The 26757-nt window shown below is 38.3% G+C and overlaps 1 protein-coding gene across 1 annotated transcript in view; it reads left to right on the top strand.

Moving 5' to 3' along the window:
* Nucleotides 1-7584: 7584 nt before the first annotated feature.
* syndig1l (synapse differentiation inducing 1-like) overlaps nt 7585-26757 on the top strand; it is a 40093-nt gene continuing 20920 nt past the window's right edge. The window contains exons 1-2 of the mRNA XM_088402707.1: nt 7585-7991; nt 21088-21671. Coding sequence (XP_088258833.1) covers nt 21174-21671 — 498 coding nt within the window. The 5' untranslated portion in view covers nt 7585-7991; nt 21088-21173. The remainder of the gene's footprint in view (nt 7992-21087; nt 21672-26757) is intronic.

The following is a 26757-nucleotide window of genomic DNA, read 5'->3' as shown; positions in this document are numbered from 1 at the left end:
TATAAGGCACACCTAAAAGCCTTAATTTTTTTTAAAAAGCTGATGGTGCGCCTTATAATCAGGTGCGCCTTATATATAGATCAATATTGAGATTGGGATTGGTAGATGCGGAATGAACTGATAAAGTAAGCTTTTCCTGTTTCTTTTGTGTGTTTACAGTTGAACAAGGTTGCTCATACTGACATTGAGTTATTATGCTATTGAGAGTTTTGAGTTATTATTGTTATTACTTTGAGTATTACTGTATTGTGATTGAAAAAGTTTTTCAAATTTGTCATTAATTGAGGGTGCGCCTTATAATCCGGGACGCTTTATAGTGCGGAAAATACGGTAATCAAAGCTAATAATTGTACTGATATGCATTCAAACACACTGAAGCGAAGCCTTGAGTAACTGCGATGTCATTGTTAGGTGACAGAAAAGTGACAGAATGTATGTTCCCAGGCATGGATAAGACCTGGTGATTTTTTTCTGCTTACGGTAGTTCATATTCTACAAATGAAATTTTTTATTAAAATAATAAGTACAGACTAATGGTGCTGCATTCAACGTAGTGTCAACAATATTTCTGCATTGAACTTATATGCAGGTTTTTCTATTACATGAATACAATCTGTTTGTTTTCCCTATAAACTGAAAAGAATATCAAGTTATCAATGTCATCCTAAATACCAAAACACAGAAGTAAATGAAATCCTGACCTTGATGGAGGTAATTAACTCCGTTAAAATACCACCAAAGACTGCAAATACCAACTTGACTTGCATAAAGCTGTTCATTTAAATTCCCTTCCATTCTTTCCCTTGCCATGGTCTCGAGTCAAGTGGCTGTTGTAACGCCAAGCACGGCGGCATCTGTGGCCTCGGCTGCCATTGAAACTCATTTAGGAGCCGGTCTCCAAAGGGGATTAACGTGGGAGGGATTGGAAAGTCAAAAGATGGGTGGTGGGAGGGGAGGAAGGAGACTTGTATAAAAGAAAAAAGACAAGGTAACTCCATCCCTCTTTTTGGATCATTATCCTCAGAGTGGCTGGCTGCTCTCCGCAGGCGGCCGCTGTGATCAGGTGATGGCCCTAATGACGCGTAGCAAAGGAATCATCTCGACACGAGCGTGTAGGAGCTTCGGAATTTGCAAGGCCAGCCTACAGGTACAAGCCAAACGACTACCAGCGCAGTCAGTGGAGACAAGAATAACGGACGACAATTTGAAGGGGGATCGTGCAGCAGTTCATAACAAAATAGTCAGCAAGGATAAAACTCTCTCAGCTTGTACTGGTTGTGACTGTTTTGGGTTTGGATGCTTTAGTTTGCTTTAATTTGTCTGATTAGATTAGGCATCGATTGGACGTCACGCAGAGTGCCTCCGGAACTCGGAAAGAAAATTGTCTATGGTTCATCAGGAAAAATGGCATCCAATTGTGTTTTATTTACACTGGTTTTATTAAAGCAAGCTTTCTGTCGGATAGGCCATGGCGCCAGCCATATTTGCTCATGGATGCCGAGGCGTGATGTAGAGTCCTTGATAGGCAAGTCTGGATGCTCGATGCCTTGATGCCACATCGGTTCCCATCCCTTAAAATTAACTAGGGGATTTCAGGCAAACTATTGTGGAAAATACAGGACTAGACACAAAAATTGTAACATCAGACATTTAGCAAACATTACAGTGTTGCTAACTTTACCCATCCAAATCTCAATTTCTCTGCAGTACACTTTAAGCTCTATAGTTGTCTCTTCTATGCGTTCTGCATCCAGTCCTGCTATCTGTTGTTACTTTCTATTTTTGAGTTCAGCATTTAGCCTTAGTTTTCTGTTGTTAGTATTTTTTTAGTTCAGCAGCCAAACCTGCTCAAGTATCGTTTCTACTTCCGAGCCCAAATTCCGTTTCGTTTTCAAATTAGAGGCTGTTTGAAGAGATGCAGTTCCCAGTATTTTTTTTGTTTTTGTTTTTTAATAACTTGCATGAGTTTTCTTTCAGTGTAAAATTATTGCAAATCCATTATGATCAAATATATGATCCATTATGATCAAAAATATATGATCAAATAAAATGTTCTGTTAGTTGTAATTGGTCTTTCATGCACTGAATGAGTATTTCAGTTTAAATTGTGGCATTGTGACTGGTCATTGAACGCATTCTGTGTCAACAGCCGTACTTTCATTTCTTTAGGAAAACCTTGATTATGACCCGAAATTCAAAACACTCAAATGTGTGTTCCTCATGAAAACTAGCAAGCATCAACGCTTTCACTCAAAGTGTGCGCGCTTCCCGTAGCAAGGAATGCAATTTTTTTTCAACAAATATGATGTCTCCCTTAGGTGAGTAACTGCCATGTTTTAATCTAATTTTTTCAAATAAATACCTGGTAGACTAAAGTTAGAAAACACTATTGAGAAAATATGCCTATTTCAATAAACAGTTTCAACATTTTGTGTTGACCTTCTTTAAAAGAAACATGCATTTTTAAAAACAGGTGTGTTAATATCTTACGTTTTCTCAATGTAACATTGCCATCAATATGACTGCATCTTTCAAAAACGATCAAAACAGCCAACATGAATGTAAACATAACCTTAGTTCTCATCTTTGCGTCCAGTTTATCCGATTGGCCTTGACTTGACACTTTTTTCACATCCCGCGCTATTTTTTCCATACACCGTTTGAGACTAAGTCGGATTCAATGCCGAAAATCCCGTGGCGGCCATTCTTCAAAGATCACAATGACAACATTGTGCCTCTTTACTATACGTGGTATTGTAGGAGATGTTGAAAGCAAGCATGAAGCGGGAGCTCAGGCCCGCATTTAAAACCCTTCCCCCTGAGAGAAGATGCATTTAAACTTCTCAAGGCTGGCTCATGCTCAAATCAATCAAACCAAGTCAACATGGAACATCTTTTAAATTACAAAGCCTTATCCCCAGAGAATAGTGAAAACCCCTGAGTAACCCTTCCCAAAATAGGATATTTTCATCAATACATATCTCAAGACAATGGCGAAGCACAAGTTTTCACTAGAAAGGGCTAAATGAAATTCCTTGTAAACCAAGAGGCCACAATATGGCCAAGGCGATACTTATTATTATTACCAATACTTTGGCCTGAACAAAACAGTGACTAGATTCTAGATCAGTGGTAAATTTTCAGGGGGGCCTCACCCCACTCTTTGCACAGCCCTGACTGAATCTTAAACAAATACCAAAAAGTTCTCCAAGATAAATACCCTTTCGGAAATGGGTACATATTTTGCATATTAAGTCCCCCTACAAGGCAATTTATTCTGTAAAACGAATAAAATAAATTCACTGTTTTCTTCACCTTCCCACTAAAGTTCCTGTTATCTAAAAATTGAAAATGCACGATTACGCCTCCACAAGCAAGCAGAAGTGTAAAGATAGTTACTCTAGTTTGCAAAGCAACCTGAATTGATCATTTAGCGCAACCGGCGCATACGACCGACTTGAGATATTGTGATTATCGCACATTTTTCTGTGGAATGGAAAACAAACAAATTTATTACCATGACGAATCAGCTCTCAATGCTTTAAGTAGTTTTCCTGCATTTTAATGGGGACAATCAGCGCATGATTTATGAGTCGCGCAAACATAAACAACTGCTCCATGAGAGATATTGCCATCCAAACAAGCATGCGCATGACATAATCACACCACTTTCTCACAGCATGTTAAGCCTGCAGATTTGGAAGAGGGTGTTGCATTCTCAGGAACTTTTATAAAACTGTCCCCCCCTCCGTTATTTTCCGGTTGATACTGCTACATCACATTTATTTTGATGGATCGTTTTCATGAGAGTTTGTGCAGGGCTGCATTTTAATAACCATATTTCTCTGTGTAAAAGTTGAGTTTTTTTTTTTCCTCAATTTCAACTTCCATATTGGGGGGGTCAACCTAAATCAAAACCAGACCAATTTTCTCCACATATATGTGTTTGAATAACATTAATTTAAATGCAAAATAAGTAATATCATGTAATTTACAAGGCTTAAAATGGTTTTATAAACCTCTAATTCGATACAGTAGACGTACATCCGTTTTAGCACGTTTGCACTTTCAAGTGCACTGTTGTCAAGTGCCGTATCATTGCCTGTTTGTTGTCAGTAAGGAGGCTGCGTGGATCATTTTTCTGGTGGGCTTTGACCCATAATGAAAAGGAAAATACGGCTTGACTTGTCTGATCAAGGCAAAAATGTGAGAGCAGTGGCATGGATTTCAGCAAGTAGGAGAAGAAAGAATCCATGCTCTGATCTCGCCACAGTCTTCACTTGGATAAAGAAGGCTTCAGCAAAGTATTTCTGGAGACCTCCATTTCAAACAAATTGGATGGGTCCGGAGATGACTACTAATGGAAGACTAATGAGGATGTTTGTGCAAATGATGGGCAGGAAGGAGAGGCCGTCCAGGATTTAAATGGGAGGAGATTTGTGACGTTTCAGATAGTGATGATGACTTTTTGATCTTTTTGACAAATTCATATTCAGCTGTGTCAAAAAAGTCAAACATTGAAACTTCAAATAATTTTATTGTTTCAACATTAGTATCAACATTTGCGTTAACGCACATGTGTACATTGCCTCGCATTTGTCCCCCCCAATAACCGCAACAGTATGTTATTCGATGTAATTTTGTCATTTTACTAACACACACCATGTTTTTAATTGGAAAAAGGGTAGGTAATGTGATGCCCTCACATGTTGGAAAGGAGAGCCACATTTGCAATCAGCCAAAAATCTCTCCTAGTCACTCACATCGACTTGTCGACTTAAAGGGACACGCAAGTACAGAGACAGTGCAATTTTCAGTATTTTTTTAATCTTGCATTTTTTGTGTGTCCCTTTTAATAGGGTAAATGCAAATTGTTGATGATGCTGATGGATTAGTGTCTAAATTCCTTGATGACAACATTGTAAACAACACATCAGCGTTTTTTTTTTCCAAATTTCCTATTTCAAATGTTTGCAAAAAAAAAAAAATAAATAAATGCCCTTTTTATTCACAAATATATACAATTTGACACGTATATTTGTCCAGTTTCAGCCATACTGAAGGTTACAAAATAAAAATTGCTGATTGCACGCCTCATATCTGGGTCAATTTGCTTCAAATAGGTTGCTACCAAATATGTTGTGAATTTTCGTAGCACAAATGTATATTTTTATTAATATCCCAAATTATTTTTAGGGACCCCTACAGTCATGCCACGGACCCCTGGGGCTCTGCGAAGCTCAGTTTGAGAACCACTGATGTAAGGCAAGGATCTCTATCTTATTTGTTGATAGGTTTACTTTAATGTGCTAGCTAGCTAATCTAATATCTAATCCAGTCTAAAATCTTTTTTTCATACAATTCAATACAATTTTCAACCTTTTTGGCTGCTGGGAAATGAAAACAGAGACATTAACGAGGGTATATTTGGAGGAATCTCAAAATAAACGACTTTGTCGAAGTGATCTAAATGTGTCATTTACGCAAAACTCTCTCCATTAGAGCAAGTCACTTATTGTGGGGGTATCTGGAACAAACAGTATTTATTGCGATTAGCAAGGGTTCCCTGTTTATATATTCGTTCTGAAATGTTAGAAAAAGTAATACAATGTGTTCTGCTCAATCCCTTATTGCATAGTCTCCTCCAGAAGCAAAAGGTGCCTGTTTAAATCCTGTGAAATAGTGCTTTGCCTCACAGAACAATTCATAAGGGCCTAATGAGATTCATACTCTGCTCGAATAATAGAGTTCACTATAGACGCAATAAAAGGGTGTTTGCCATTTAAAAAAAAAAGAAAAAATCATAGATCATATTCATCACGTGCTCCTGCCAAATCATGGTGACTGTTTCAACAAACATGATAAATTGAATTATTTGAAATTGACAACTCCTCGAATTAAAATGAAATGAAATTTAATATGGGAGAATCATGACCAGACTTACAATCATAATCGTGTTCATTCTTTACAGCCATGTTCAGGCAAATCCCAATCGTACTATTATTCTAAACAGACATTTTTCATTTCAAGTGGCCTCACACATTTGGTCACTTTAATGTAGTCTAGCTACTTTTTTCATTTCATTGTATCTTAGCTCAATGGTTCTCAACCGGTGGTTATCAATAATGTGCTCACCATAAAATTTTTTTCAAGCCAACCCCTGAAACTACGCAAAGAATTTTTGGCATTAGGTACAATTACAGTACGTCATTTTTGGTATCTCTTGGCCTATTTTATTGAGCAGTGCCGGAAGATTGGTTTTGTAACAACTGTTTTATTTCTGGCTCATCTCTGGCTTGTGCCTCTAATCATAATGCCATAAAAAACTTAAAAAAAAGCATATGTTTTGCAAAAGAGTCTCTATAAACAATTTATCAACAAGTCAATTCTAATGAATTTGCTCTTAATTTTAGATTTTAAAGAAAAATGTACTGATGCATTGAAAAGTATGTACAGTAAAACTCCTCTACAACGAAAGCTGCATGTGCAAAAAAATCCCCCATTATGAAAAAAAATCCATGCATTGAAGCCTTTCCCTCTTTCTTACGTCCTCATACAAGGAACGTGGTGCTCGCCAGGGGTTGTTTACGGTATTTATATCACAGTGTACCTTTTCAGATGAATCATAAAGGTGTTTTTACCAGCAAACTGAACTCACAGAAGCAATAGTTCGCCCGCCATGTTGTCCGTTGTAAAAGAATTCTGGAAGCCACGCGTTACGGGAAAAATGTTCCGCGTGGACTTTGCGCGGGGGGGCGCGGTTGCCGAAAAAAAGTCATTTGAAGCGCGGATTTTGCAGAAACGTCAAGCTTAAACCGAGTTTAACGCTTGAAGACAGGATAAACGTAATTAAGATGAAAGATGAATGAAGCAAAGTGAAAGACATTACTCAAGTAATTGATGTAGGTATGAAAATAAATGCTTATTATGGAATGAGCAATTTCGATTTTTCATCGTTGGATGATTTTCTTTTTAACTTCAAGCAGCTTGTAAATTGCACAGCCCATTTTTTTTCTTTTAATCCGAGACTTGCTATCGTGAAATGTCCCCTGTTGTGAAACATTTCTGGCTGCAAATATGATTCCACTGTCGAGCAGTGCTACTGTACCTCTAATTAGATTTGCTGATACCTGCAGAAATGCTGTTAAAATCTCACATACCTCGTAAAGTGCCTTCAAGTACCCCAAGGGATCCCCATATCCCAATTGGAGAATGCCTAAGCAATGGCTAAGCTCACTACTTTTTCCTAGTAGTTTGTCTAACACTGCCCAAGAGATTTTCTTTGCTTATTTTAACCCAATGGAGAGGTTTAAAATAAGAAGATGGAACAAAACTGTGTAAAATGTATCTATTGTAGTATGCCGTACTATACTGCACCGCATCGTGCTGCGAGAGCTGTTCCTAATATATTGGTGACCTTATGTAGCAACAGTTCAGGAAAAAAAAATGCTGCAGGTATACATTATGTCTTGTGAGCTCACCTGAAAAAAAAAATCAATGCACATGTATTTAAAATACGATTTTTGCCCGTGTTTTTACCAAAGGTCTTTGTGATGCAGCAAGAGGAGAGGAGGAGCAGACGCCTACTCCTCACGCACCCCACACATGGTTAACCTCGTCCACACATCCAAATAGTGAGTGAGAGTAAAGGCGCGCACACTAGAGGGAGGACTCCGCTGCCAAGCGAAGGAAGGAAGGACAGGGTGAACACGTCCTCGCTTCTCCATGCCGAGATGCTCCAAAGCGGCGCGGTTATGAAGGAGGCGTGAAAACAAAAAGTGTTTCATGGGGGAAAGGGGAGCTTTGCTGGCGCACGGGAGAAAGCATTACGCGGAGGAGGGGAGCGCAGCCGCCGGGGCGCACGCACACCAGCTTGGCGGGACACGCCGCCCATTCCTCCGTGTGGGAAAGTGTCAGATTATGCGTGGGTCTCCAGGCTACAGCGTGATGCACGAGCCGGGGTTTGAATCTGGATTGCCGGGAAGTCACAGGTAGGTCGTTTTTATTTGATTTGAAAGTCACTAGGTGCCGTTTTGGGAGGGGGGGTGGGGGGAATTGTGCAAATAAATGCAAGGTGTCCATCATTATTCATCATGAGGGAGAAGGTACTGGTTGCTGGTCCACAACTTCCAACACTCATTTCTGTGTGTGTGGGGGAGAGTCATGTTGTTTAATTGTGTGATGAGGAGACACAAAAATATGCCAGTTTTGTGTTTTTTTTGTTTTTTGTTTTGCAGTAAGAATAACCAAAATAAGACACTTCATAAAGGCGATTCTCTAGATCAGTGGTTCTCGAAGTGGGGTCCACGGACCCATGAAAGGGTTTTTAATAAAATAAATAAATAAATACATGTACATTTGTGTTAATTTCATTGTATTTTATCTTAAATTGTGCCAGTATTCACGACTTCAATAAAACAATCAATTCAACCGTGTATTTAAAATAAATTGAATCATTTTTAAATTTGTCAAATAGACCCTCGTCATCATCAAAGAGCTTGATTATGTCGTCACTAAATATGTGGCAGTAGCCTGTTTAGGGGAAATTGACCCATTTTTTTTTTTTATGAGGACGCGTGTAATTTGGAAATTTTATTTTCTTAAGTTCAGTATAGCTGAAAAATAATGAATGTACTTGTTGTCAAATTGAATCTGTTGGTGAATAAAAAGGGCACTTAAAGTTCCGCTTAGATGTTTGTTTTTTTTGTTTTGTTCCTGCAGACATTTGCAATGGGGGGGGCTGACTCGAGGAAGTTTGAGAACCCTTGCTCTGGTTAATTAAATGAATTGAGAAAATGAATGAATGAATTTTAATTAGAATGAATTTTGAATGAATGAATTTTAATTAAAAATTCAGGTTAGTGTTTAGGAACCCTGAGAAGGGATTTCTTTTTTGTTAAAAAAAAAAAAACTCACTGCAATCTCTCTGTATTGTGTTGCACTCACAATCAACAACAAGGTACTGTAAAGCGATCACAACAGCATTCCAAAGTGAAATTAATTTCAGGGTGTCGTCCATAACGAGCTGTAATGTGAAATTCCAGTTTGGCAACTAACTGACTGTCATTCAATGGCCTGGTGATGAAGTGCTGCCTGGAGCAGGATTAAAATCCCAATCAATGCTTTTAATTTCTTTGGGCTGAAGCTTTGTATTCTAGTTGTCACCGTTCTCCAAAGCCCCACACTAACATGAGACATAACCATAGTAGACAAAACAGACTCTCCTTTGTGTTGCCTCAATCAATTGGCCATAAAGACAGGTCAGCCCAATACTGGCTGGCAGCAGCCTGTTATATTGACAGCAAGCTTCTGGTGAATTATTCAAGACTCTCATTTCCACAAGAGGATTTACACATCAAGGAACACTTAAAATCATCCAATAGGAGGGCTTGCATGGGGGATGGTTTCGGAAGGATGTAATGTTGTATCAGGGTGCTTTGGAGAGTGGGGGATGATGGATGACATCGGAGTGGTTTCATTCCCAAAAAACGGATTAGGACATTTTATAAAGAAGCACAATAAACCCCCACGATGTGCAGGGAATAAGGATGAGTCCTCGTGTAAACCTTAAGTAATTGTGGAGTAATTGACTGCACCCCCAACCCCCCAAAAAACACCTTTATTTTCACACAAGTCTAACCAGTAACACTCTAACATAAGTACCATACTAATGTATCATTTGTGTTTTATTAAAAAAAAATACATGGAAATATGACCTTGAAAAAAAAACACATTAAATTGCATTTGAAAAATTGATGGTCAAAATTGTTTACAAGACTTTCTGTGACTTACATTAACAGTCGGAGCTAGACTTAGCTTTCCCTCGCTTATAAATGTGTGTCTGCTTGTGATGTATCACTTCAACATACTCCAACATACTTCAACACTTAGCTTTCTTCAGCGGTAAAAATTGTCATCATTTGACTATTGTCAATTTGGTAACTAAATGACTTCTCATGTACATTTAATACTATTTAAAACACATTTTCTATCAACTAAAAATTACATCACATCTGCTCAAGGCTCAGGTCATGGTCAACCAGGGCTGAGGTTGTGATTGTCTCATGACCAAGTACAAAAAATAGTCACATCTTCACATCGTTCAAATATTTTCAAATAAGTCGTACTTGGTTGTTACCTGAGCTTTGAGCACATGTGATGTCAACAAGTAAACATAACCGCAGCTCAGCGATTGCACTTCCGTGAGCTCGGATGACGAATGGGTCTGGAATTTACATCCTCCACTCCGGGCCCTCGCACACGGTCGTCAATAACGAGCAGGCGTCGCTTTCATTATGTGCCGCATGGGCCGTCGCCGCGTTCAAAATTAAATCACAGAGAGATGAATTTGCCTGTGTCTTGCGGGATGGAGTGCCTTGATAAACATGGCCGACAGATAAGGCGCATTGGTATTCAGGTGCGTCTCGACAAGCTGGCCTCGGGCCCCCCCCCCCGGCTGATAATACCCAGATTGGGGGTGAGCGGGTCAAAAGGTGGGAGTTTGATTGACGGGGAGGCTGACGAAGGCAGACTGCATGTAGCTGACTAACAGTCTGATGGGACTGAAGTGTGCTAGACGGATCACGTAACGGCGACCCGGCCCCATCCTGGATGTGTACTAATCAGCTAGCCTTGTGTCTGACACCTCTGGACTTCTGTTTTCATGTTGTTGGTTTTTTTTGGTTGTTTTTTTGACACACAGGAGCCACAAAGGACGATGGTTATGTTCTGTTGTCACTATGACTTGAATAATTGGATTCTACAACAATAGTAGTTTGCAACCTTAAAGGGGGTGTCAAGTTAGAAATTTATTGATAATCATATGTTCTGTGTGGTCCCACTAGTCTAAATATGACAGTATGATAAAAAAATGAATTTGTGGAACATGAATTAAGGAACAAATTCCACTGTTTTTAATCCATCTCAAGGGTCAACCATATTGCTGTTGACTGAAAATGACTTCATAGAGAATATATTAAAAAAAAAATGGAGTCCATTTTCAATGAATACTTAGCCATTTTCAGAAGTAAAACCATAATATTTGTAATATTTGGCTATACAATTATATTATTGTTACAGTTAAAAAAACACATTTTGCTACTTACTGTTGACTCAAAATAAAATCCCCAGTATTTACGGCTCAGGTAACGACCAATCACAGCTCAGCTTGGGAACATCACATGAACAAACCTGGAAAACCGTTGAGTTGTGTTAGGTTGCACATTAGTTGAGCACTCATTTTCAGTCAATAGCAAGTAACCAGATACTAATCTTCTACAACTAATTTCAGCAGAGTATGTGTGATATATATATATATATATATATATATATATATATATATATATATATATATATATATATATATATATATATATATATACACATACATAGTGGACTCCTGTGTTACAATGTCCTTGACTTATGTTATTTTCATGTTGCGACCTGGAATACTGAGTTTTTTCATCCCCTCTTCATGACATTTTCCCGGATTTGTGACAAAAACAACTGTTATGACCTTACGCAGTTGGCTGTATTTGTGTTGTTTTGCCTCTATCTGCTGGCGTTTTTAGGTAATTGCACTTATTTACTATTGCCGTCTAACTGCTTCCATGCAACACGTGACTACAATGCTGGTCTGCTATTGGTCGGTGTCTCCTCACGAAGATGGTGGTCTTTTATTGGTCGACCTCACTTGTTTCAAAATGGTGGAATTGTAAAGCTTTGTTTGATAGTGAGTGGTTACAAAACCGTATTTGTAATGTCATAGCACTGTATATATGAATATTTCTATATATCTTGCCATATATATATATATATATATATATATATATATATATATATATATATATATATATATATATATATATATATATATACACATTTTTACTGCTGGAAATTTTTTAAATAAGATTAGTATCCCTGTAGTCACTACAACTTGTAAAGGATTGTGATACCGGGGGGCACAACCTTTTTAGCTCATGTAGTTTTTTGCCTGGATGTATTGCTGTTCACATCTAAAAAAAAAAAAAAAAAAATCTGCATATTTGGTGCATTTAAATCAATATAATGATCGAGCCACCAAGTTAATCTGGCGTAGACAGTACAACTCAAATCAATGGATTCTTAACAGGGTTACTGAAGGAATCAATATTTAGATAACAGCTAAGCTCAGAGCACAGATTTTTTAATTTTCATTCCAAAGCATTTGAGTGGAGACTGATGCATTCTGCTGTTGCTCTCTCTTTCCCATCCATTTTTATTATTCCGTTCGTAACACATACACCCACCCTGGTATGTTTACTCATAGTCTCAGGCTCAAAACACTCACAAGTAAATGCAAGGAAAATATGGCGGCTTCAGTCAGTAGCATTATCAAAAGGAGGTATACACTTTTTTTCAAAATGTGTTCGTTTGAATTTGAGTCAAGAACAAAGAGTGGGTACCCCAATGGAAAGTTGAAAATCTCTTAACCTTTGTCGCCTTTCCTTAACATTTTTGGAAAATGTCATCGTGTCAAAGAAAGACTAAGAGACGCTGAGACTAAGTGGCGCGCAAAAAAGGACAGCATTCTTCAAAATTAATTCCACTCCCATTTTTTTAAACCAAATATATTGCTGTTGCAAGGCTCGAGCATGCTGTGTTTTTTTAGTCCTTTTGCTCTTTTTGGAAGATTTTGTTTTTTTTTTACTAACTACTATATTGTACTATTGTTATAAAAAAAAAAAAGTTTAGCAAAAATGAAAATACAACGAAGTAGGGCTGCACCATTGTGGCCAAAATAATAATCACGATTATTTTGGTCAATATTGAAATCATGATCAATCATCATGTTATTCATCAAGATGTCTAATCATTGCCCTTTTTTTTAAACAACCAGCATATGAACAAGGCTTCTATGCTTGATCATTATAAATAATTAATAATAAACAAATACATAAAGTAAATAATAATTAAAAAGTATTCAGCCAAAGGCATGGCAAAATCTTGGCACACAGGTAAACACAGTTAACTTACTTGAGTGCAAACCAATGAAAAAAAAAAGCCAACTTAGAGCCAAGCACATTATTTACTTATAAGCAATGTTTTAATCAATTAGCAGTCAAAATATGAATTTGGGTCATTTAAAACCAAATTTATTCCAATTTTTTGCTGATCAGATTTTCCAAAATGGGTCTCAATTGACAGTCGGGAAACAATGTTCCCAAATAGTAGGAAGGAAAAGTGCTTGATTTGACTTGTAATTAAAAAAAAGTGCTAGACTTTTTAAATGTTAATATCGCTGAGGATCATCTTAATTAATCGTGGCAGCCAATATTGTGATCGCGATTAACATTCGATTAATTGTGCAGACTTACGGGGTGTATATATGAACGAATGGATGGATGGAAAGAAAGTGGGAAGGTAGAAAAGAAGAAAGGCAGAAAAGTAAGAAGTAAGCAAGGACGCAAGACTGGAAAGCAAATCTGAAGGAAGGAAGGAAAGCGGGAAGGTGGGAATGAAAAAAAAAAGATAGAAAGGTAGATTTCACCTAAGTAAGCAACAAGCAAGGACGCACGATGTGAAAGCAAATCTAAAGAGGATGAAAGGATAGAAAATGTCTGCAAAAATAGAGCTGAAACGAGTCCCTGAAATAACACCAGTACCCAGGTCCTGCCCTAGATAGCCCACTTATTAACGTACCAGTCAGAAAAAAAATGTCAAGCTAATCACAATTTTTAATGGTCTGCATGACAGTAAATCACTCCGGAAATATTGTGAGGTGGCCAACTTCAAAATAAACTTCACTTTACCAAATAAAACACTGACACACAGGCCTTGGTATGATTTCATTTTGAAGTTATTCCCTGCAGCATGCTGACATGTAAAAGCTTGACTAGTCTTTCTACTGCCACTGTTGCTCTCAACCTCCGATACAAACACACTGTTGTTCTGAAATCACATTCAATTGCCAATTCGGGGCACTAACAAACAAATTAAGTATGCTGACACTGACATACGGCACCTGTTGGCAGTGTTTGCTCAGGGTTCGGAATACATTACACTGTAGCTGCATCGAGCGCAGATAAGCAGCTAGCTAGCAGCGCTCGAGTGCTCCACATACTGTAGTCTGCCGTGATAGATTTAAATGACTATGCACATTTTCATGACAACCTGACACGGTTGCTGTTCCTGCTGATCACATTTTAGCCAACTATGGTCTCTCAAATGTGCCATAGAGAATGGTGTGACAGATGGAAATGATAAAAAAATCGGTCATTCAGAATTCAGCGAAAATGTGTTGTTCACCAACCAATCTATTTGAAATATAAACGTTTTAATCCAAATACTTGATATTCGATTTGAATTTTCTGTAAGAAATCCAAGCATCAAAAATACCCAATCGCTTCTGCCCTAAAGATATTTTGTATTGCTGTAATAAAATTGCTGAACACAGCACCTGACATCAACCTTGTATTTGGGAAATGGGTATGATTAATTAATGCATCCATTCAGGATAATGAATAATTTAGTAGACTTTCATCAATATAACGACGGGGGTCAGAGGGGTGTCATTACGACTTGAATGGATGAATCCAAGGTTAATACATGGGGGCAATCCAGTTTGAGGCAGAGTCCAACTAAATCCATCTAGTTGTGTGCCTAAATGTATTTTAGACCCATCTGGGCTGCAGAAGGGATGAAAATACACGGAAAATTGAATATAGAAAACCACCTAAGAACCATGGAAGAGACGGCAAACTACACGCTCAACTTTTTAGATGATTTCCCACTAAAGTCTTGTCAGAGCATAACTTCATACAGAAAGTGTAACCGAGGTTGGGAAATTTGGAGTAGTTGACCGTATAGAACAAGACAGACGCTGCTGTGCGCCTCCATGTTGGGGTCGGCGGTCGTTTTGGACCGGCGAAGCGGCGCGTGGCAGTATGCTAAGCAGACAGCAAGGAGGGGCTACATTTTGATTCCCGTGCATAATCACATCCACTTGTATCGAGGAACTGCATGAGTCTGCATCCCCGGAGCTATTTGTGGACCTGTGAGAACGCCAGAACTGCAATGTCAGGAGGCAAGAGCAACTGGGATCTTTGCTTGTTGTTTGAGGCGGTTTATCAGGAAAACTGCAAGCGTGAGAATTGTGTTTTATTCATGGAGGTGAGGAGGGAAAACATTGCAATGTGTTAGGAAAGGAGACTGCAATATATCTTGTCATTTTTCTGCACTAAAACACAACATAGAATATTAATCACTCATCATCGCCAATTCCTCAGATGCTACTCTCCAAAACGCCCTCATCCATTTCAACCATTACAACTTGAAAACTAGTGCTGTCAAAGTTAAAAACTGTTAACTCAGTTTTGCTTACTTCTTATAGTAATTGGGATCTACTAAACTTATAAGCGGGTGGTTTGGTGGAGTAATGGTTAGCACGTCCGCCTCACAGTTAAAGAACCCGAGTTTGAATCCAGCTGGCTCCGGCCTTCCTGTGTGGTGTTTGCATGTTCTCCCCAAGCCCGCGTAGGATCTATCCGGGTACTTCGGCTTCCAAAAAAAAAACAAAAAAACATGCATGGCAGGTGTATTGGAGATACTAAATTGTCCTTAGGAGTGATTGCGTGTGCGGGTGGTTGTTGGTCTCTGTGTGCCCTGCAATTGGCTGGCAACCAGTTCAGGTTGTCCCCCGCCTAGTGCCCAGTGTCAGCTGGGATAGGCACCAGCAAGCCTGTGACCCTGGATAGATAGACTTTTAACCGCATAACTCAAAATAGATCATTTTTTTACACATGTCTTTGTTTGAATAACATTCATTTGAATGTGAAATAAGTAATATGTCATTTACTAGGCTTAAAATGATTATATATACTTCTAATTTGATATAGTACCGTATTTTCCGCACTATATCTCACACCGGATTATAAGGTGCACCCCTAATTAATGACATATTTTAAAACTTTTTCCACATATAAGGTGCACCGGATGATAAAGTGCACCCTCAATTAATGACATATTTCAAAAACTTTTCAATCACAATATAGTAATAATCAAAGTAATAACAATAATAACTCAAATAATAACTCTAAACTCTCAAAAGCATAATAACTCAATGTAAATATGACCAACCTTGTTCAACTGTAAACACACAAAAGAAACAGGTAAAGCTTACTTTATCAGTTCATTCCCCATCTACCAATCCCAATTTCAATGTTGATTCATATATAAGGCGCACCTGATTATAAGGCGCATCATCAGCTTTTTAAAAAAAAAATTGGCTTTTAGGTGCACCTTATAGTGCGGAAAATACGGTACTTCTAATTTGATATAGTATGCATCCGCACATGCATTTGCGCAGAACATCACAAAAATGCACTTTTGTCAAGCACCGAATGGCTTCTTTGTTATCAACAACAAGGCTGCGTGGAGAATTTTCTTTGGGGGACTTTGACACATTATGAAAAGGAAAATACAGCTTGACTTGTCTCCTTAAGCCCTTAGAAGTGTGCTTGAACAAGCTGGCATGGATATCTGCAGGTGGGGGGAGAAACAGCGAAAAGCAACCTTCCACACAGTGGTCTCACAACACTCGTCACTTGGATAAAGAACATCCCAAGTAAGATGATCAGCAAATCATCTCCAAAGACCTCCATTTCAAACAAATTGGACGGGTCCCATGGAACAGTAACAAAGATGTTTGAACAATCAACGAGGAGGAAGATAAGGACATCCGGACGTTAAATGGGAGGAGCTATTTGACGTCTCAGATAGAGATGATCAATTTAGAGTTTTTCCAACAAATTATTATTCAGCTGTGTCAATAACTACAACAGTATGTTATTCGATATACAATGAAGGAATGTGTCTAAAAGTACCAAAATTTTGTCACTTTCAAATCACACATCATGTGTTATAATTGAATACTTATGATTATTGTAACCCCTAAAGTCAGGAGTATACTTACTATTAGGTTTTCGTGAAATTCACCCTAATTTAAGTCAAGATTTTACTCAAGTAATTATCTGTTATAAGCAACATTGGAAAAATCTGTTAAAAAATGTGTGATTTAGTAAAAAAAACAAAAAAGAAAAAAAAAATGCTGTTCCATCTGTGTTTGATTTATTAAAGTTTATAACTGTATTCGTAGTGTTATCTATATTTTATGAGGAACTCCAGAAGACAGATTGTTTAACATTTGGCCTTTCTGCCAGAAAATTGTGTTCCTGATAAGTAATTAACATCCTTATAAATTAAATTCATCCAGCATTTTGCAAAGGAGTCACTTGCAACACATTTTAGCAATATCTTGCTTTGTGTTCCAATAAATCTTCTCTTAATTCAAAAATAAAAATATATTGTTCCTGCAACAGTAGTTAAAAGCATTTAACTTTATTTGCTGTTATCTGCAGAAAACCTTTTAACATCTCACGAGAATCGCAGCTCAAACCAATGCCCTGACACTAACTCTCAGTAGCAATAAAAAGTCAAATTCATTATGTTTTCTTGCTTTACATATTCTGAATTCTCCATTATTACTTAAGTCCTGACATTTTGACGAAATTATAATGGATTTATTTGGTAAACAAAAACATGCTAAATAAAACAGAATATCTAAGCACCTTTTGCACAGATAACAGTTTTGCACAATTTTTTATTCAGGCTGGGGCAAAGCTCAAATAATTCAATGCTAAAACTGACTACAGTTATTTGCATCTTTTCAGCAGTTACCAGTTTCAAATGTCTTTTTTTACAATCTCATATTCAAAGTTATTTGCTTTTAATTGATCGCAGAGCATTTCACGAGCAATTTCTACAGAGCGTCATGCAAATGTGACCTCTCTCTTGCTTGTTAGTGAGAATGTCTCGGAAAAGTATTCCGTAAAATGATCGTGGCTCATGAGGCTCATTTGCACATGATTACAGGTAAACTTTTTAAGTATTACTCGCAGCCAGAAACACTGACAGGACTTGTTTGTACTCTGGTTGTCTCATTATGCATGTGGAAAAGACGCAGCACTGCACGATTGAGGTCGGGACCCCTGAATTAATCTGCATTTGGCATTTCTATTTCCAGCGAGTGTTCATCAGATGAAGGTCAAGGGTGAGTTGAGGGGGTCGATTGGGGGGCTGGATGGAAACCGCCCAATTGAGTTTCGATGTTTGGAGCACGTTTTTGATGCCTTGTTTGTCATCTGATTGAGGCTTGTTAATCTGTTGGCGGGAACTTTACGATCATGGCAAACGTCCAGAATGAAAATTTAATAGGTGCTATAGAGCTGGCACTTAATGATACATATAATGATAGGCAAATGTATTACAGCATATGACATGATAAAAAAGCATCAGGTAGCATAATAAGAATAAATATAGCAAACAGCAGTTCTGGCAACCACACTGACATAACATGTTTAATCCCATATGAAATTAGCATCATTTTAATCTCTTCATAATAGAACCTGACAGTGAAAACTAATAAAACAGAAACTAAATCACAAATCCGGTATTCAGTAAAGGACAAGTTCATCACACATTTGATGATTTCTAAGATTTACTGGGAACAAGTCACTTGTCAATTTTCTTGATATTTGACCATTAACACTGACAATTACAACTGCTAAAATGTTACTTACAGGAGATATCATGCCAAGGTTATTCCTTTAACCCATGGAGGAAATTTTGAGCCAACTTTTAGATCATTTTGAAGTGTGATATCAAAGGGGAAGCACATAAAAAACACTAGGGCACTAAAATAGATTGTAAAAACATGTCAAGTTTCAATATGGCGTCCTGCCGTCCTTTTTATAGAAAGGAATCTTCAATATGTCAAATTTATCCCATCCCGGGCCCTTTTTCTTTCCATTAAAAATTGGAAATATGATAAATTTTCATACCGCAAACTGTATTTTATCATGCATTCCCCTTCAATTTTGGCATTAATCCTTTTAATGGCAACTTGCAAACAGAAATGCAATAGAAATGTTGGTGTTGAGACCCCAAAACCTCCGGGGGCCACTAGCAAACAATTAATGACATTTGCAAGCCTTTATGACTCAATGACTTTATTGAGTAGCTTAGCCTGATTCCCGTAATGCAAAGTTCTTGCTATGCATTGTGGGACTTGTAGTTGACAAAATGATTCGATCCAACAACTAATTGTTGCCGGAAAGCTTTTATTTTGCTGCAGGGAAGTGTTTATTTCATGCAATACATTACATTATATCTGCTTATTCCCATCTGTGACATCTGCAGCATTGAATAGCTGTTAACATTTTGTTTCACACAAAATGAATATTCTTCAAGACGAAGCCTCGGAGTATATATATCTAAACATACATATGTATGGATAAGGCTGATGCCACTGAACATTTTAAGGGGTTGAAAGGAAACTACATTTATATTTGACCCTTATATTTGTTATGACACTTTCAAAGTCAGCCCAAGTTGGGTGATAATAAGGCCAAGTTAGTGAAAAATCCCCTGACACCCAGGGGTTAAAGAATTACGTTCTTCCAAAAAAATGTACTAAAGCAAAACAAAATGCGCACAAAACAGAATGTGACGAATCTTGCAAGGACGCCAAGATTTGACAAGCCCAATTAAGTGCAACATTTTTGACATTTCATCTACAGCAATCACAACCTGTCAAGTTTGATCATTCCGTCCGCATGTCATCTCATGTCCATCATCGTCTGTCTACGGTGGTCTAAAATGTGATTGCCTAGCTGCCAGGAACATGAAGGAAGCACCTCAGTAATCACAGATGATTTTTATACCTATGACTTGTTGCATCCAAAAGTAAAAAGGGGAAAATCAGCACAAAAAGTCCTCAACTGAAATTGCTTTATAGCTACTTTTGTGCTTGTTTACCTGAATGTTTGAATCTCATTAACTGTAATTAATGATCATCTAGTTTATGTGGAGACACTTTTTGGGCACACTTTCCAAAGAGCTCCCCCTAAATTATGTGCTGCCAAAGTCAGTGCAATTCAAGCATAGCATTGGCCACGGGACTCAAAATGGCCCAAAGTGCTTTTTACCTTTTCCACCCTAAAATCTTAGTAGTTAAATAGATGACCTAAACTTGAAAACTGAAATTCTGTTTTGATAAAACTGCATTTAACGTTTTAAATTTAGCACATTCATTTTTCAGTGGAGAGCATTGTCTACTAATCCATATTCATATATATTCATACTCTTTGATTAAAATTCGAACATTCTGGCTGCTGGGAGAACCTAAATTAGAATTAATGAATTAGAAACTTGTAAGGTCGTTTTTGTAGAAATCCCAAAATGGACATCTTGGTCCTGTTCTGATAAAACTGCATTTAACGTTTTAGCATGTTCATTTTTCAGTGGAGCGCATTGTCTACTAATCCATATTCATATATATCCATACTCTTTGATTACAATTCGAACATTCTGGCTGCTGGGAGAACCTAAATTAGAATGAATTAATTAGAAACTTGTAAGGTCGTTTTTGTAGAAATGCCAAAATGGACATCTTTGTCAAAAATGTGTTTTTTCATCAATAATACAGAAAGTATCTAATATATATATATATATATATATATATATATATATATATATATATATATATATATATATTAGTCATACAATGGATACACAATGGTATCCATCATTTGCACTGGGTTTTACTGAAAGCGTTTTAGTGAGAGAATTTAATTGTCAGAATGCATCTTTGGCAAAGATACATGAACACAGTTATATTGTTTGAAATTCATATTCCAATTACGCAAGTAAAACTGGACAATTTTTCACGACACCACGATCTATCAAGTGCCACATCCCAGTTGGAACTCGCTTCCGTAATCTAAAAAGGACCCAAGTACTAGAATGCAAACAATCACGGGAGGTGCAAAAACAAATACACACAAGATGCATTAGGCTCAATCGCTGTTCCTCTTCAGGGGTTTCAACACATGTGTGTAACAAGGAGGCAAATTGAACCTAATTGAGTCCTCTTGCCAGGTGCAGCTCTTGACAACCTGGAAGTAAAACTCGACTCTCCAAAAGGTCTGCTTGAGACATAAACTCTAAAGACTCCCTTTTCCTCTCTATTACTGTCTCCTTTCTCTGCAGATCTCAGAGTGCTGAATGCCGCTAGCGTCTCGAGTGCTCGTCAAAGAATCGCCCATCGTTAGAAAGCCTTTTGCCCTTTTGTTGCTATGGAGAACCTCAGTGAGCTCCAGAATCCTTTGTTGGACAAAAACAGCAAGCACATGGTCAACGGTTATGGCGGAGACTTCCCCAACAATCAGTACCAGGAGAACATTATCAACTACTTTGGTGGCCAGAGCGGCGGAGGCGGCGACAGCGGCGGAGGGAAGCAGGGCAACGTGGGCAGCGGAGGGGGTGGCTATACTAGCAACGGCAAGATGAAGTCGCAGCAGCTTTTGGATGCCACTTCGCTGCATTTGGCCGTGGAGGCCTTCTACAGGCCCAACTTCATCCTGTACAAAGAGGACAATGGCAGCATCAAGGCCAAGGAATACAAAAGTGAGTGCTGCGAAACCACCTTCACGGAGAAAAAGGCCAAGGAGACGAGCGGAGGGGACGCGGCCGGCTCGGAGGAGCCGCAGACAAAGGTGCCAGAAGATGGCGAGCATGTCAAAATTCAGACCGTTTCATATGAGGTGGAGGAGGAGGAGTACGTAGAATATGAGGTAAGGCTATGACATTATTCTGTGCAAAATCAAACCAAACTATCTGGCACTGAACACATAAGGCTCCAAAATGTCTTCAGTATTTTGCTACACACACTCAAGACACACAGTCCTGGCAGGAGCGACGCAGCCCCAGAATATAACTGTATAATACTTATTCATTGTTAGTTCCTTATCGGATTGTATTAACATTTCTGTGTGTAAATAGAAAAACAGTCAAGCTCAACAAGCTGAGCTCAGCCAAGGACAAACAAGAAACCGAAGATACATATTTAACATTGAACGAAGTCACAATAAAGAGTGATTGGAAACGGGAAGGGATAACAGTACAGTTACTATATAAGATTTAATAATTAAAGATTTAAAGTAAATCAGTGTCGTGCAGAGATCTTTTTCTCAAATATGTGAAGTATAAATACTTTTCACGTTTTAAAAATCCTGGTACACATTCACAAAACGTGTCCTACTTCACGGATTTCACTTTTTGCAAAAAAAAAAAAAAAAAAAAAAGTAGGGGGGTCCCCAATCCCTTTTAAAAGCGAAAAACGAGGGAACACTGCATATTTGAAATCGCACATACCTCCAGGGTACATACACGCGCCTTCATTTCAGAAGAACTTTCTGTCAATTGCGTGTTCTCAATCTATTTGAGTCTTAATGGACATTCCAATAGTAATGTGCTATAATTACTCGTATTGTCTCAAAAGATAAATACTTGAAAAGAATCATGAACCCATCATATGCTAAATATGATATGATTTGCTTTGATTTCAACCAAATGTAATGTTTCTAATAATTCGTCATGCCTCAAAATATCAAAACATTCACAGTAATCAAATTAAAAACGAGATGGATTTGATATGCAACCGAATTAAATGTGTAGATCTGAGGTTGCATTGCAAGGGTGCATTATGTAGACTCAACCTGGCAAATGAACATTCAAATGCTGATCTGATCAGTGTAAAAAATTGTTACAGTGTTATCATGTAGCCAGACTTGAATTGCTGTTTTGGAAGCTTTTTAAACTTGTCAGATCACTTGCAAACTATATATTTTGTGATATTCACTTTGCGTGTGTAAACAGACACCTAGTTAGTATTCCCACGGCGGTCTATAAACACTCATAAAAACCACACCAATAAGATCCCACAACTCCCCAACCACAAATCCCGCCGGATCTACTGACCTTGTCATCCGTTTCCCCTAGCTGTAAATTCACATCACCATAAGTCTCCATTGCCGGCTCTACCTCAGGATATTAAGTGAAAACGCTGCATTAGCTGAACTGTTTTGGCACAGTCAATAGTGCAAAAACACTCCAAAGGATTTAGGGGATTGCAGCGTGGGGATTGGGTGTCCAGTTTGACCGGTTGTCCCGCAAGACTACCACATTGCAGGATTGAAGCCGAGGCCAGTAAAATAAAATAATAATGTTGTCAAATTCACAGCAGGGATGCCCAAAAATAAGTAAATACAAAAATATGAATCAAACGTTAACCCTCGTGGTGCTAGTTTACAAGCCAGAAGTGTCGACTTCTCCCAAGGTATTTATATTCATTCGGAGCGCACTCTTTTTTTCTTTTTAAACATTTCTTTACCTCGAAATGAATAGGCATGTGAAAAAACATCATCATCATCATCATCAGAGGTCAGTTTTGCCGGCTAGAAAGCGAAAAATACTCAGTGGGGCTCATTATGTGTGAGACAACATTCTACTCGCCTCCAGTCAGACATGTGGAAGGAATCCCACAACTACTTAACAAGATTGTTGTAGCCAGGATGTTTTTATTTTGGACCAAACATCTGCACTAAATAGTCTTTATTAGGGCCAGAGCACCAGAGTGTGTGAAGGCCCTCTTAGAACTGTTGTATCACTAAATAGATGCAGAAATAATTGGTCCCCACATTCCTTGTCATTGTCGTTAAAATAGAAATACCAAAATACAGTGGGCCCCTGTCTTGCGAGACTAAGACGTTCCGCGGTTGGGCTTGTAAGGCGAATTCACTGTATGAGGGGCAATCCAAACCTATGTTAGATAGCTAATGTGTTTAGAACCCCAGGCAAAAACATCAAAATTGTACATACATATTAAAAATTGGTACCAAAATAGTATAGCAAGTGCTACGTATATATAATATACATGTATACAATCAGAAAACATCATAAATAAAAAATATAGAAATGATTTATTCGCCTTTGAGTGCCGCTTCTTATACCCATTTTTCCCATTTCTCCAAAAATAGTCTTTTAAATGAATGTGATCAAAATTTTGTTCAAAAATAATCAGTGAAATATGTGTCGTGTACAGCCACTTCAGAATTTGCTGCCTTACAATTGAAAATTAATGTCAGCTTATCCAGTGACATCCAAATTTAATTCAAAATTCATTCAAAATTTAGCTGGTTTAGAGAATTGTCTGTACTTCTAATTTCTATGAGAAGTAATTGCAGTAATAAAATGTATTCATAACTAAGATAATCAGAAGAATTTTGAGTCCAACAAAATTAATCTGCTCTTCATATTGTTGTTATGTCCCAGTCTAGGGGCCTAGGACACAACATATGTAATGGGCCCCGCCTTCCCCAACTCCCAAGCAGCCAGCCGATAAACCAAATGTTTGGAAAACAAAAGATGTATTTATTTACATGACAAAAGGATTACTGAAAGATAGGAGCAATTAACTCAGGGTGAACCAAGGCCAAAACAACAAACAAAACAATGTCTTTGCAATAACCAAACTAACCTAGCAAACAAAACAACCAAAAGACAATAGGCTTACCTCCCATAGCTCCAAAAAACAGGAGGATAGAAAATGTACAACAAAAACGGCGGTTCACCCCTACTGCTCGGTTTCCATAACTATTAGTACAAATGTGTGGCTAGTTGGGAGCGAAGGAGGACGAGGAAGTTGTCTGCCATCTCAGCTCAATATATAGCAGGTGTGCGACCTGCCAATCAGCAGCAGCCAATCATGGGCCTTCCTGGAGCCGACCAATCCTTGAACTGCTGGGGCACACCTAAAAAAAGATGCCAGGAAACACAGGGAAAAAGAAACAAAGCAGGCCGGTACCGGAGAACAAGACCCCTGAGTGAACCCACCCGTAACAATTGTATATGCCTTACCTGTTAGCATTTTAAACCTTGCATCTGCGACTTACAGCTCATCCAGTGATTGAATACCACTGACTTAGAACACAGAGAAACGGGCGCCAATCTCCTGTTAGGGCAGTGCTTCTCAAATAGTGGGGCGGACCCCCCTGTGGGGGCGCGAGGTGATGCCAGGGGAGGCGTGGATGATCCCAGGAAAAAGGCTTTGTTTTTGTCATTTGAAATGTAATTGCAATAAAGTAAGAATTTTCATCATTTTCTTTTAGTTTCAGACACTTTGGTGCACTTGCTCCTTTTTTTCCGTTTTAGACTAAGCTAGAACCCGTATAAACACGAGTTAAGTTGTTGAAAGTTGATTTATATTGCGTTTTTCTGTTGTTAATGTTAAAAAGTATACATGTGTAGGTATACTTAAACAATTTTCATCAATAATGATCTTATTTATATTCAGTGCATCGACTGTGGGGGGGGCGCGGAAAGTTTTCTCATTTTTGGGGGGGGGGCACGGCAAAATATAGTTGAGAAACTCTGAGTTAGGGTCAGATTTGGGAGCTGAAAGTACAAATGTTTAACAAAAGTCACATTACATTTACCTGTAAAGTTCATAGTGGATATTACATCCATCCTTTAGAGTTCAGTTGAAAGCCCGTCCACCTTGCTTTTTTATTATATGTGTCAACCGCCAAAATCTACCAATAATATGTCCATCCTGACCCTGAATGTGATAAATACATCATGCTTCCCTCCTTTTCCACAGGCGGCAAATTGTGGACATCCTATTAAAAGGTGCTAACGAACGCGTGAAAACTCGTTTAGCTTTAACGTCAGGGTAATAAGGCTATCAAAGATTAAGTTTGACACGCTTGCGCTGTGCGTGCTTGTCCGTTTGATCCTCGCACCTTGCACTCCATTAAAATTATCCGCCATTTTCACCTGAATACAAAATAACCCTGGAGCCCAAGCAGGAAGCTGCATTTGGATTTGACGGCCATCTGTTCCGCCACCCCCGGTGCATGAAATCTGCATTTATCAGTGCATTTCTTATTTATTTATGGTGTGAGCATGTGGTATCGCTGCACAGATGCAATTTCAATGGAAAAAAAACAACAACAACAAAACACCTTTTGATTTCAACAACATGCCTTTTAGAGAAAACTACATGTAAAATCAATATCGTTGAGTTTCAGAATGAATTTCCCAGTCCAATATTGTCCAAAACGGCAGGTGTGATTGGAAGGGCTATCCATATTCACTAGGGGGAGAAAGGCGCTTATGCCTTCATTAAATCTAAAACGTGGTCACGGCTCAGTTCAGTGCACACATATTGTTCGCCCTTTGAAGGGCTGGCAGTAGTAGCCAGTCATAAATTCTCATGAAATCTTCCACAGGTATCCTTTCTCTCATTTAGTAGTAAACGACAATAACGATCCGATCATTTCAATGCGGCAGTAAACGCTGGCTTGTGCGATTGATTTGACCACTGGCTGTCCGCTAACGGATGATATTTATCCCGTCGCACGGCGTGTCTCTCCCGTCTATAAAAGCCATAAGTGTCCCTCGGTGACTCGGGGAATGTAATAGCCTCGTGTCAAAATATATGACGGGGGGTGGTAGTGCAGTTAAACCAGCAAGCCGACGTTTGCCTTGAAAAGGATGCGGTGGGATAAATACCAAAAAGAAAAATACAGTACAAACTAGTCTTACCTAGTCTCTCTTTTTGGAAAACAAAGGAAAATATGTAGCATAATTCGACTTCATCTTCTCCAGCTGTTGATTTATTGTGCAGGGAGTCAGCCCTAAAAGACAGGAGCTCTGTTAAATGTCACACGTGTTCCGGTGGGAGCCTTGGGCGGAATTCTGACACAGGAAAAAAAGAAATTCTACAGCCAACCTTTAAAAATTAGATTTAAAAAAAAAAAGTTGCTTTGTATATGAAGAAGAACGTTTTTCCTGTGTTTTTTTTTCCAGTTTCTTTTT

The sequence above is a fragment of the Hippichthys cyanospilos genome, chromosome 20, assembly GCF_059441005.1.
Source record: "Hippichthys cyanospilos isolate Australia breed blue-spotted pipefish chromosome 20, RoL_Hcya_1.0, whole genome shotgun sequence".
In the NCBI taxonomy this organism is placed as follows: domain Eukaryota; kingdom Metazoa; phylum Chordata; class Actinopteri; order Syngnathiformes; family Syngnathidae; genus Hippichthys; species Hippichthys cyanospilos.
Note: the sequence above shows the minus strand (reverse complement) of the source record. Positions and strands in the feature narration are given on the sequence as shown.